Raw genomic sequence first — 11,477 nt, 5'->3', positions numbered from 1 at the left:
AACAGAACATTTAAAGATTCCAGTAAATGAAGTCGAAGATTCTAAGCGTGCTATGGCATTTGACACTTTGTTTTCCCCCACGCTTCAATCACAAGGCCTTACTAAGATGAAGACGATGTTATGCCAACACAGTCAAAAGACTTTTATAAAAATATACACAACATACATGGCAAACAAAGGCTTAATTTCCTTAATATAAAAATGAGGAAGAATAAAGTCAAAAGCCCATCTGAAAAAGTGGCAAAGAATACGAGCAGCCAGCTCACAGCAAAACAGATGCCAACAGTTTATAAAAGCATAAAAATATAGTCAACTTCACACATAATAAGAGAAACGTGAATTAAATGTCAATGGGACATCATTTTTTACCTGTTGGATACAAAAAGTTTGATGACACACTGAGCAGGGATGACTGGGTTAACAAGCACGGCACCCGTAGAGTGATGGAGGAGTGCTGATTGTCATAACCTCTTTGAAGACAAAATTTGACAAAGGCTATCAAAATTGAAAACAGGCATTTGTTCTAGTTTGCTAGCTGCCAGAATGCAATATACCAGAAATGGAATGGCTTTTAAAAAGGGGAATTTAATAAGTTGCTAGTTTACAGTTCTAAGGTTGAGAAAATGTCCCAGTTAAAACAAGTCTATAGAAATGTCCAATCAAAGGCATCCAGGGAAAGATACCTTGGTTCAAGAAGGCTGATGGAGTTCAGGGTTTCTATCTCCAGTGAGAAGGCACATGGTGAACAGTCAGGGCTTCTCTCTCATCTGAAAAGGCCCATGGCGAACATGGCGTCATCTGCTGGCTTTCTCTCCTGGCTTCCGGTTTCACAAAGCTCCCCAGGAGGCATTTTTCTTCTTCATCTCCAAAGGTCACTGGCTGGTGGACTCTGCTTCTCGTGGCTATGTCATTCTGCTCTGCTCTTTCCGAATCTCTCATTCTCCAAAATGTTTCCTCTTTTATAGGACTTCAGAAACTAATCAAGACCCACCCAAATGGGTGGAGACATGTTGTCACCTAATCCAGCTCAACAACCACTCTTGATTAAATCTCATCTCCAGGGAGATGATCTAATTACAGTTTCAAACATACAGCATTGAATGGGGATTATTCTGCCTTTATGCAATGGGATTTTGATTAAAACACAGCTTTTCTAGGGAGCATACATCCTTTCAAACCAGCACAGCATTCATTCCCGTGCCATTTCTAAGAGGTTAGTTGCCATATATGATTGTATAACTTCAGAGAATATTCACAACAGCATTATTAATGTATCAAGAGTGGAAACTAACTCATTATCCAATCATGGGGGACTGATTAGAGGGTGCAGACATCACTAGATATGCTGGTTTGATGCAGTTATATATCCCAGAAAATGCCATGCTCCTTTAATCCATTCCTGTGGGTGCAGACCTGTTACAGGCAGGATCTTTTGGTTACATTATTTCAACCCAATTCAAGGTGGGTCTTAATCATTTACTGGAGTCTTTTATGAGAGGATAAAGGACACAGAAAATGTCCAAGGAGCTCAGAGAGAAACATACGGAAAAGTGTGGAGTGAGCTGAAAGCAACAAAACCTGGGAGCAAAGGACCAGGAGATGCTAGCCATGTGCTTCCCATTTATAGATACGTCCTCATGAACAGGCCACCCAGCTAAGCTGCCTCTTAATTCCTAACACACGGAAACTGTGAATAATAATTTTTTTTTCATGTAAGGTGCTAAGTTTGGGGGCAATTTATCACACAGAAATAGATAAGTAAATACAATGAAGATATTTACATATATGCTTGAATATGCACAAAGTATCTCTGGAAAGATATTTAGTGGTTGTCTCTATGTAAAAAAACTGGGAGGCTGGGCCTTGGGGGTGGAAGAGGACATTTTTCATTATAGTATATGCTTTTATATGTATCAATTTTTTATAATGCTAATTTTCTATAATCTTAAATTTTAAAAAAAGTTGAAAAGGATAATTTTACAAAAGAATCTTAGGGACCTACATGAACATATTTTACCAAACTGTATATAAATGTTTAATCTCCATTTGGTTCAACCTCACCTAAATTTATATAAGGTGTTTAGCATATTAAATATTTTTTACTCACCATGATAGACATTGTTCATTCTTTACCCAACAGCCATTCTCCTTCTTCCTTATTAAATAAAATCCCCAAATTTTGTGCAGGTGGCAATGTGTCTTGGCCCAGTAATAAACCAAAATTGATCTAAGCCAGGGGTCAGGAAACTGTTTTCTTAAAAGGTCAATGTGCTGGTTTGAAATGATGTATGTACCCAGAAAAAGCCATATTTTAATCAAAATCCCACTTTGTAAAGGCAGAATAATCCTTATTCAATACTGTATGTTTGAAACTGTAATCAGAACATCTCCCTGGAGATGTGATTTAATCAAGAGTGGTTGTTAAGATGGATTAGGTGATGACATGTCTCCACCCATTTGGGTGCATCTTGATTAGTTTCTGGAGTCCTACAAAAGGGAGAATATTTTGGAGAATGAGAGCAATTTAGAGAGAGCAGAGAATGCTGAAGCACCATGAAGCAGAGAGTCCATCAGTCAGCGCTTTGGAGATGGAGAAGGAAAATGCCTCCCCGGGACCTTCATGAAACTGGAAGCCAGGAGAGAAAGGTAGCAGATGACACTGCGCTCGACACGTGCCCTTCCAGCCAAGAGAGAAACCCTGACCATGTTTGTCATGTGCTTTTCCAATTGAGAGAGAAACCCTGAACTTCATCAGCCTTCTTGAACCAAGGTATCTTTCCCTGGATGCCTTTGATTGAACATATCTATAGACTTGTTTTAATTGGGACATTTTTTCAGCCTTAGAACTGTAAATTAGAAACTTATTAAATTCCCCTCTTTAAAAGCCATTCTGTTTCTGATATATTGCATTCCGCCAGCTAGCAAACTAGAACAGCCAGAGAGTAACACTTTATGTTTGTTTTAAAACAATTTTATGCTTATTCCTGCAAAGAAGTTAAGCCTACTTATAATTATGCCTAAAAGTCACCCCCAGAGAACCTCTTTTTTGTTGCTCAGATGTGGCCTCTCTCTCCAAGCCAACTCAGCAGGTGAACTCACTGGCCCCACCCCCCAGGCATGACTCCCGGGGATGTAAATCTCCTTGACAATGTGGGGCAGAACTCCCAGGATGAGCTGGGCCCCAGTATCATGGGACTGAGAAAGCCTTCTTGATCAGAAGGCAGAAGAGAGAAATGAAACAAAATAAAGTTTCAGTGGCTGAGAGATTTCAAACAGATTTGAGAGGCTATCCTGGAGGTTATTCTTATGCATTAAGAGATATCATTTTTTAGTTTATGGTGTATTGGAGTGGCTGGAGGGAAGTACCTTAAACTGTTGAGCTGTGGTCCAGTAGCCTTGATTTTTGAACATGATTGTATAACGATATAGCTTTTATAGTGTGACTGTGTGATTGTGAAAACCTTGTGTCTGATGCTCCTTTTATTCAGGTTATAGACAGATGAGTAAATAAACAAGGATAAAAAGTAAATAAATAAAAGGAGAGTTGGAATAAAGAGTAAAAAATTGGGTAAATGGAAATACTCGTACTCAATGAGAAGGAGGGCTAAGGGATATGGGGTCCATGAGTATTTTCTTTCTTCTTTTTTATGTCTATTTCTGCAGTGGTGCAAACGTTCTAAAAATGATCATGGTGATGAGTACACAACTATATGATATTGTGAGCCACTGACTGTACAATATGTATGGACTGTGTGTGTGTGAAGACGTCTCAGTAAAATATTTTAAAATATATAAAAATAAAAAAACATTTTACTATACAATCTTTGTCACAAGTCAACCTGCCCTTGTAGAGTGAAAGCAGCCACGGACAATATGTAGAGGAATTAGCATGGCTGGGTTCCAACAAAATTTCACATATGGACACTGAAATTTATATTTCATACATTTTTCATGTGTCATGAAGTAGTCTTCTTTGGATTTTTTCCTCAGCCATTTAAAAACGTAAACAACATTCTTTGTCTAAAGGTCACACAAAATAGGTAGCTGCAACCAGGTTCTGCTTCTCAGGAGCAGAGACACCTTGAACCAGAAATCTGTCCCCCCAGTCACTTACCCATCCAGACACCCAAAAGCACAGACTGAGTGATCCCACCGCAGAGCCAATCACCATGGACTCTCATTGCAGAGAGGGGGACTGCTATCTGAGTATGTGTGTACAGGTCAGCAAAACATAATATTTGACCTCATTTACCACCCCAAATAACCCTGTACTGATTTCATGGTTTTATGAGACAATCAGAAAACAAATTTTAAAATACATATGTTAAGGGATAATCAAAGTTGCAAAAGTGCATCATTGTTCTTTTCCCTTCAGAACATATAGTCCACACATAGCTATGAAAATACCACCTCCTTTTCCAGAATATGGAGACCTGGCTCAGCAAAAGGCACGCAGAGAACTGCAGCCTGCTGGTCTACCAGGGCCAAGTTACTGTCTTGCTATATGGTTTGGCAATGTTTGGGCAGGTCGATCTTTTTTTTAATTTGCATTGCTGGGTGATGGTGCTTATTCAAAGGCCTTGTCCTTCTTGAGTTTTACTTTGTTCCATCATATCTCAGTTTCACCTCTCTTGGAGAACCCCAATGTGATTGCCAATTCAAGGGTTTGAGCTGCATGTTAACAGTTCAATATGAGGTGTATAAAACACAATTCAGTAAATTCTGAGACCCAGCCAAGGATTATTTGTTGGCCATACTGAGGTTTTTTTAAGTCAGGTTAAATTTCCCAGAAATCTGTATCTCAGACTATCCCACCCCTAGACCCTACCTCAAAGTATAGACGCTGGGTTCAAAGAACCAAATGTGCGAGGGAGACTTCCTTGGTGGCAAAGTCCTGGCAGCTAATGAAGCCCTTCCTTTATCCTTCACTGTTATTATTTCATCTGTTGTTCACCGTTATTACATTATTATATTGCTATCCTTTGTCGTTATAAGCAAAGAAGTAATTATACTACAGGACTACCCTATAATTTGTTGACAACCAGTTAACACTTTTCTGAGATAAACAAAATGGAAATTGAGCATGATCAGCAATTAATTTACCATACAACAATTCAAGATCTTCCTTGGCCTGTTCTGTATGTTCCTGACTCTTCTAAGAACACATTCTTGATAGTTATAAAGTAAACCAAAATGACAAATTAATAAGACAATGATTCTCACAAAGATGGGGAATATGAACAACCAGTTGGCTAAAATCAGATACAAATCCAAGGCAATTATTATTACATGTTGCTAGGTAGTACATCATTATTTTCCGGTGCATTTGTAACTAATATATTTATTTTTAAAAATAGGTATAAATGTTAAAGATAAAAGTGAACAAGTGGAATGCAAGCTAGTTCATTTTCATTTTAAAATACTTTTAACATGATCTCTCACGAAGGCTCAGGAGAGCATTGCAGTATTCTCCTTTAAAAACCGCAGCTTCTATGACTACGTATGGCAGAGAAAACCCACCACTACTTCCTTACCTCAACATGTTAATGAAGCCAAAGGATTATATGTCCACTATGGAATACAAATTCCAAATAAAACAGAGTACAAAGAAGAAACCTAGAACAAGCTAAGTCTGGCAAAGGAATTTTCTTCTGAACTAATTTAAGGATTTTAAATTAAGTATTGCAAATACAAAGACATAACAATCTAAATGGTTTCTGCCTGTTTTTTGTTTTGTTTTGTTTGCTTTGGACTATTGTATTTTGTGTTTAAAGAGAATGGCTGATAGGATAAGAAGAAAGTGAGATGCCTTCACAGTCCTTTGAGATCTGTGTTAAGTGACTCTGCAGTCAATGCTTGTAAGCCAATCTCACTGTTTGAAGATCTTTTTTGTTTTCTTAATGGAAAGCAAACAAACAACAGAAAAAGACAACTGAGTACCCAACCATCAGAGTAAAACATCCTGGAAAAGCTGCCCATGATATGTCCCTTGCCTGTGTCTACCTAAGCTACACCTGAACACCAGCTGAGAAGACAACACCTTGCTTTTACTTTTCATACTATTCTTATCCCCAGAGAATGGAGGTAATTAGGGACCTTAAGACATTTGCACTGAAAAAAAGAAAGAAAAAAACACACAGCAGGGATGGGCTAGGGTGGAGACTAGTCCTGTGCAAAATCAATTATAATTTGTGACTGCTGAGCAGATTTAATAAGAGCTCATGCTTGTACTTGCTTATTTCTAGTGAAGCACTCTTCTCAGTTGCTTTGGAGAATCTAATTCTCCAATTCCCCATAACGACCTCTTGGGGAAGGTCCTACTACCAATCAATGAGACAACAAAGGCACAGAAAGGTTTAGTAACTTGCCCAACAAAGAAGCAAAGCCAGAATTCAATCCTTGACCATCTGGCTCTAAATTCTGGCTTTCTGATGATGCACTACTACCTCATGGACTCACCGCTCATTCAAATACTCCTCCATGCTCCACACAGAGGTAGAGTGGAGAATTTCACACAGCAGATTGGAAAGGACAAAGTCCACAGAGAACAGCATGTTTCAGAGTGGAACTTCAGAAGAGGCACACCCAGCCCAGACAGGAGGTGGAGACTCCCAGAGGAGTTGATGCTTCTGCTGAATCTTGAAGGACATATAGCAGATAACCAAGCACAGGGCAGGGTGAAGGGCAAAAGGGAAGAAACGTAATTCAGACAGAGCGTTGAGCATGTGCAAACTTCTAAAGCAGGAAAGAATGTGATTCTCCTAAGGAAGTGCTAGGTGTTTGATATGACAGGTAAGGCAGTACCATGGGTGGTAGAGGATGGCGTTGGGCAGTACCCAAGCAAAGCCAAAGGGAGGGCCAGAGAGGAAAGAGGCAGGGAGAACATCCTAAGAGCCTTGGAACCTGGCTACAGAGTGTGGATTTACCTGAAGAAATGGAATGTGATCAGATTTCTTTTTTCCTTGCTATGGCAAAGATTGGAGAAAGTCAAGAACGGAAACAGTAAGATGAGTCAGGAACGTGTTACAATTATTTCAAAATTGTAATAACAGATCTTTTGCTGGAATCACGTCATCATGGGACCACAGCAGGTAGAAATACCTTAATGGAGAAGATGTGGGGTGCACTGCAACACTGTGCTGAAACTTCTCTTCCCCCATCCCTCCCTTGCCCTGTCCTCTTCAGTGACCTTCCCAAGAGGTCATGCCCTCAGGATGTGTCCCAGTACATCACTTAAAAATAGTATGGGGTCTTCAAAAATATCACTGCAAAACAAGTGCTGGCAATAGCACTTTCTCACTAGTGAGAGAATGTGTCCCCTTTCTTCCTGGGTCTCTTACTCTCTTGTCACCCAAACAGTTCTTAAAATTCTGATGCTAATCATTTTTAGAATATTTCTTCCCTTAATAGAATCAGCTTACACTTCACCCAAGGGGGGTTAGACCACAACTGGCTTCTAAAAGCCTGAAAGTATTTCAGAAGGATTATGATAAGACATGCAATGCACATTCTTGACCTTATTATCTTCAGCCTTCTCCATATTGGCCAAAGGTCTTCGGGAATTTTTTTTTTTTTTAAACAAAGATCCTCGTGTGAGCTGCTGTGCTAGGCTTTGTCCCTGTATCAATGGCTTGTAAAAATGCCTGTTTTTAACTCAAAACTTCCTCAGTTGAATCTTCTACTGATTCTTAAAACAAAATCAATGCTGTCTTCGGTTTGAAATAAGGTTAAAAACGGACATAAAAACAGACGATGTGCCAGTCACCAGCATCTTCTATTCTTGCGAAATGCTGAAATGTTTGAATGTCCAGTAAATGTTACACTATTTAAATAGGTTCCATTTTCCTCCCACAGGACCCTTTTGGATTCCACAAAACAGGGTGACCCCTACCTTTTTTAGAGCCCCAAACATTGGCCAGCTCTGAAATTAGAGACCCCGGATACATCTCACGTTACAACCCACCTGTTTGCATTTTTCACTTCAAGTACTAGCGCTTCCTTTGGCGGAAATTCCTTTGAACAGCGAAAAGCGCACGTCGCTTTTGCCGGCAGTGAGCGACTTGCGCGGTTAATTTTTTTTTCTTTTTTCTTTAATTCGTGTAATAACCCCAACTAGAAAGATCAGTTCGCATTTTCAGGACAAAGGACAGGGAGAAGCTGGCCGGGCGTCCGCATTTGCCCTCGCTCCCTTTCCACCGTTCTTTGTCTGCCAAATCGTGAAGCCCTCCCCGAAAACGCTCCCATCACTTTTCTCCGGGACCCCCCAGGCGCCCCCAGCTCCCTCCGCCGGGCGGAAGCGCGCGGGGACAGTTAGGAAAAGCTCGGCACCCAGGCGCCCTCCCCGCCGGCCCCTTTCGGAGCGGAGAAAGCCAAGACCCAGGGCGCGAGGGGGCGTCCTGAGAGCTGGGGAAGCGGGCTTTACCTTGACGAAGAGGGTGATGTCGTGCTCCTGCCCGGGAGCCCCTTCCCCGGACGCCTCGCCGTCCTCCCCGCCGCCGTTCACTCGCGCCGCCTCGTCCGGGGCCTCGGCGCTGCGCTCCCGGCCCAGGTGGTTGCTAAGCTCGGCCTCCGGCTCCGCGGCCGCCTCCCGGTCCGGGCTGCCGTCTGGGGGCTCCTCCTCGGCCCCGGCTGCCCCTTCCTCCCTCGGCCCCGCCAGGCCCCACTCTCGCTTTTCCTCCTCCTCCTCCTCCTCCTCCCCCTTCCCCTCCTCCTCCCCCTGCAGCTCCTCCGCGGCTCCACCGCCGTCCGCGTGCTCGCCAGCGTCTGCCCTCGCACCCCCTGGGGTCGCTTCCCCGGACCCCTCTCCGGCGGCCGCCGGGATCCCTGCCTCCTCCGCGGGCCCCTGTCCGGCCCCCGGAATCTCCTCCGCGCGCTCCCCGGGGCTGTGCTCTCCACCCTCTGTCGCCTCTGCCTGGTTCTGGGAACTGAGATCCACTCCGTTCCGGGGCTCGCCCTCGACCCCGTGTGCCCCTCCGGCCGGGCCCTCGTCGTCCACGCTGTCCCCCACCGGCCTCTCGGTGTGTAAGGTGCCCCTCGCCGATCCTGCGGCGTCCATGCCGTCCTCCCGCTCCCCAGGGCCGCTGCCTCTCCACGCCTCGGCCTCGCGCTCCGCCTTCTCCTCCGCCGCGGGAGCCGAGGGGCCGCGGACCTCCTCCCCCTGGACGTCCCCCGGGACGCCCTCCTGCGCTTCTGCCTGGGCCTCGCCCTCCGCACCGCGCCCAGGGTCCGCCTGCTCCCCTCCCTGGGGGCTCTCGAGACCCTCCCGCGTACCGCCCGGGGCGCCCCCTTCGGCCTGGGCCTCGTCCTCCGCGCCCCTCGCTCCCGGCGTCTCGGCCTGCGTACCTCTGCCCGCGCCCGGGGTCGGCTCCCCGGCGCCCTCTGCGTCCCGCCCGGCGTCTCCTTCCTCCATCCCCGCGGCCGTCGCTGCGCCCTCCCCCTCACCCCCGTGCGCTCCGGCGGCTCCCTCGCCCGCCTCCTCCCCCTCGGACTTCAGGCCTGTGGCCGAGGTCTCGCTGGGTCTCTCCACCAGGAGCTCCCGGTCCTCGGTCGTGGCGGGGGGCGTCAGGGCCCTCCCCTCTGGCTTGGAGGCCTCGGCCATGGGCGCAGATCCCTGTGTTTGGCTGGAGAGGACACCCTTTTCTGCCGCTGTCGATGGGGGCTGGTGGCGCTGGGCTAGGGGCGCAGGGCTAGGCGGTTCACCCCCACCCCCCACCCCGGGAGGACGCCTCGATTCAGCGCTCCGGAATCCGGGGACGGCGGTTGAGCTGGGCGCGCAGGCCGTCTGCGGGATGCGTGGGGAGAAATCCGCTCGGCCCCAAGGCGCTGCCCCCCTTCTCGGTGGCTTAAGCTCTCTGGACTGTTCCTCCACCGCTCGTGCTCCTCCCGGGTTCAACGTCTGTTGCCCACCAGGTTCCAATTCCAACCCCGGGGGTTCCCTGGCCTCGTGGCCGCGAAGGGGACCGAGCGCGGCTGGAGAGAGCCGCTTGGCCCCTGCACCCTTTGAAGTGCCCAGCCCGCTGTGCCTGGAGATGGCCAAAAGTCCTTAGTGCCAACGCCAATCCCCCTGGGGCTGGGGCGGGGCCTGTCCTTCCTTTCCCAACCCCTCACCCACCCCAACCTTTGGGTGGCCTGGGAGCCTGGCCAATGACAGACTTTCTTGCAGCACTTGTGGGTTTTAGAGAAAAGATCCTGCTAAGAAGGTTGTTGGCCTCTTGGAAGAGCTTCAAGTTCCTAGGCTATTTAAATCACCTCCCAACACACACCTGACACCCAGACACCTAATCCTAGCCGGCTGCTCCACCGAGTCTCAAAAGATGCCCACGTTGAACCGCTGTGCTCAACGCGGTGCAAGAAAGAGAGACCATGCAGTTGCCTTCCAATTTCTGCAGGGCCCTCCTGCGAGGTTGCAGGGGCCCTGCAGAAACGGGGAGCTGCTCTGACCAGAAGTGGGCTCTGCTGTGCATGAAGGCCCTTCCCTGGGCATGGCAAGTACTACATCAGGAAGTCTAACAGGGAGAGGTGGACGGCCCCATCCCTCCCTGAAGACTCTAAAGGTCTGTGTATCTTCCAGATTTTCCTAGATTTTTTAAGCCTATCACCAGTGCATCGACCTCTAACTTGTGCATTAAGGACTCTGGGAGCTGGCACAGAGAGATGAGAACAGCAGACAGATGTGAAGGAGGAGTTGGGAATTTCCCAGGATCACAGACCAGATATTCTCCTTAAAATAAATAACTAAGTAACTAACTAAATAAATAAATAAGTTAGGATGAAAATTATGTGGTAAACTTACTACAAACCAGTTGGGATTATAGGGGTTATGGATGGATGTGTGTGTATGGAGGGGGGGAGTAACTTGGAACAGGGATCCCAACTCAAGACTTACTTGAGTTGAGAGGCTTTTAACCCCTTTGCTCCTGCCCTGCCTCATATTAACCCATCGCATCCACAAGGAGTTTTGTTTTCCTAGAAAGGATTGGGGCTGGCTTTGGGGCGACTTGGAGGCTCACGTTGGCCCATGGACCAGGATGAGTCCTAATTCCCCTTGCCCCTCGCCAATAGATGCCAGGAAGGGATCCCAGTTACACCTGTTTTCCCCTGTTCGTCCAGGAGGGAATGAGGCAGAAGCTTTGTTACCAAAAACAGTATCTGCTCAATGTATGGCGTCCCGGGTGGAGTTAGATAGGTATGTCAGACACTGTTGCAGACGCTCCAGGCACCCAGGAAAGAAATCATGCTGCGCTCACCATGGCAAGTATGCAGTCACCACTCCTGTTTGTTAGGAGGAGGATGAAGCCAGCACACTCAGCACTAAACAGGCTGGCATAGCACGGGGGTACAGCACCTTTTGCAATCACCTTGGGGCCAGATGTGTTTCAGAATACCATATTCTTAGATGATCGAGGGATTATACCATATATTACATACACCAATATTTCTGCAGTGACGCAGATAAATATTCACATTAGGAAAATATA

General features: G+C 46.3%; 1 protein-coding gene across 4 annotated transcripts in view; it reads right to left on the bottom strand.

Annotated features, from left to right (window-relative positions):
* Positions 1-10,037, bottom strand: part of CLIC6 (chloride intracellular channel 6) — an 84,609-nt gene extending 74,572 nt beyond the window's left edge. For 3 of the 4 annotated variants that reach the window (XM_077118907.1, XM_077118906.1, XM_077118905.1), the window contains exon 1: positions 8,423-10,037. In XM_077118907.1, coding sequence (XP_076975022.1) covers positions 8,423-9,598 — 1,176 coding nt within the window. In that variant the 5' untranslated portion in view covers positions 9,599-10,037. The remainder of the gene's footprint in view (positions 1-8,422) is intronic. The other variant, XM_077118908.1, reaches the window with a different exon arrangement.
* Positions 10,038-11,477: the final 1,440 nt, after the last annotated feature.

This window comes from Tamandua tetradactyla, chromosome 10 (genome assembly GCF_023851605.1).
Source record: "Tamandua tetradactyla isolate mTamTet1 chromosome 10, mTamTet1.pri, whole genome shotgun sequence".
NCBI classification, from domain to species: Eukaryota; Metazoa; Chordata; class Mammalia; order Pilosa; family Myrmecophagidae; genus Tamandua; species Tamandua tetradactyla.
This window is presented reverse-complemented; position numbering and strand designations above follow the sequence as displayed.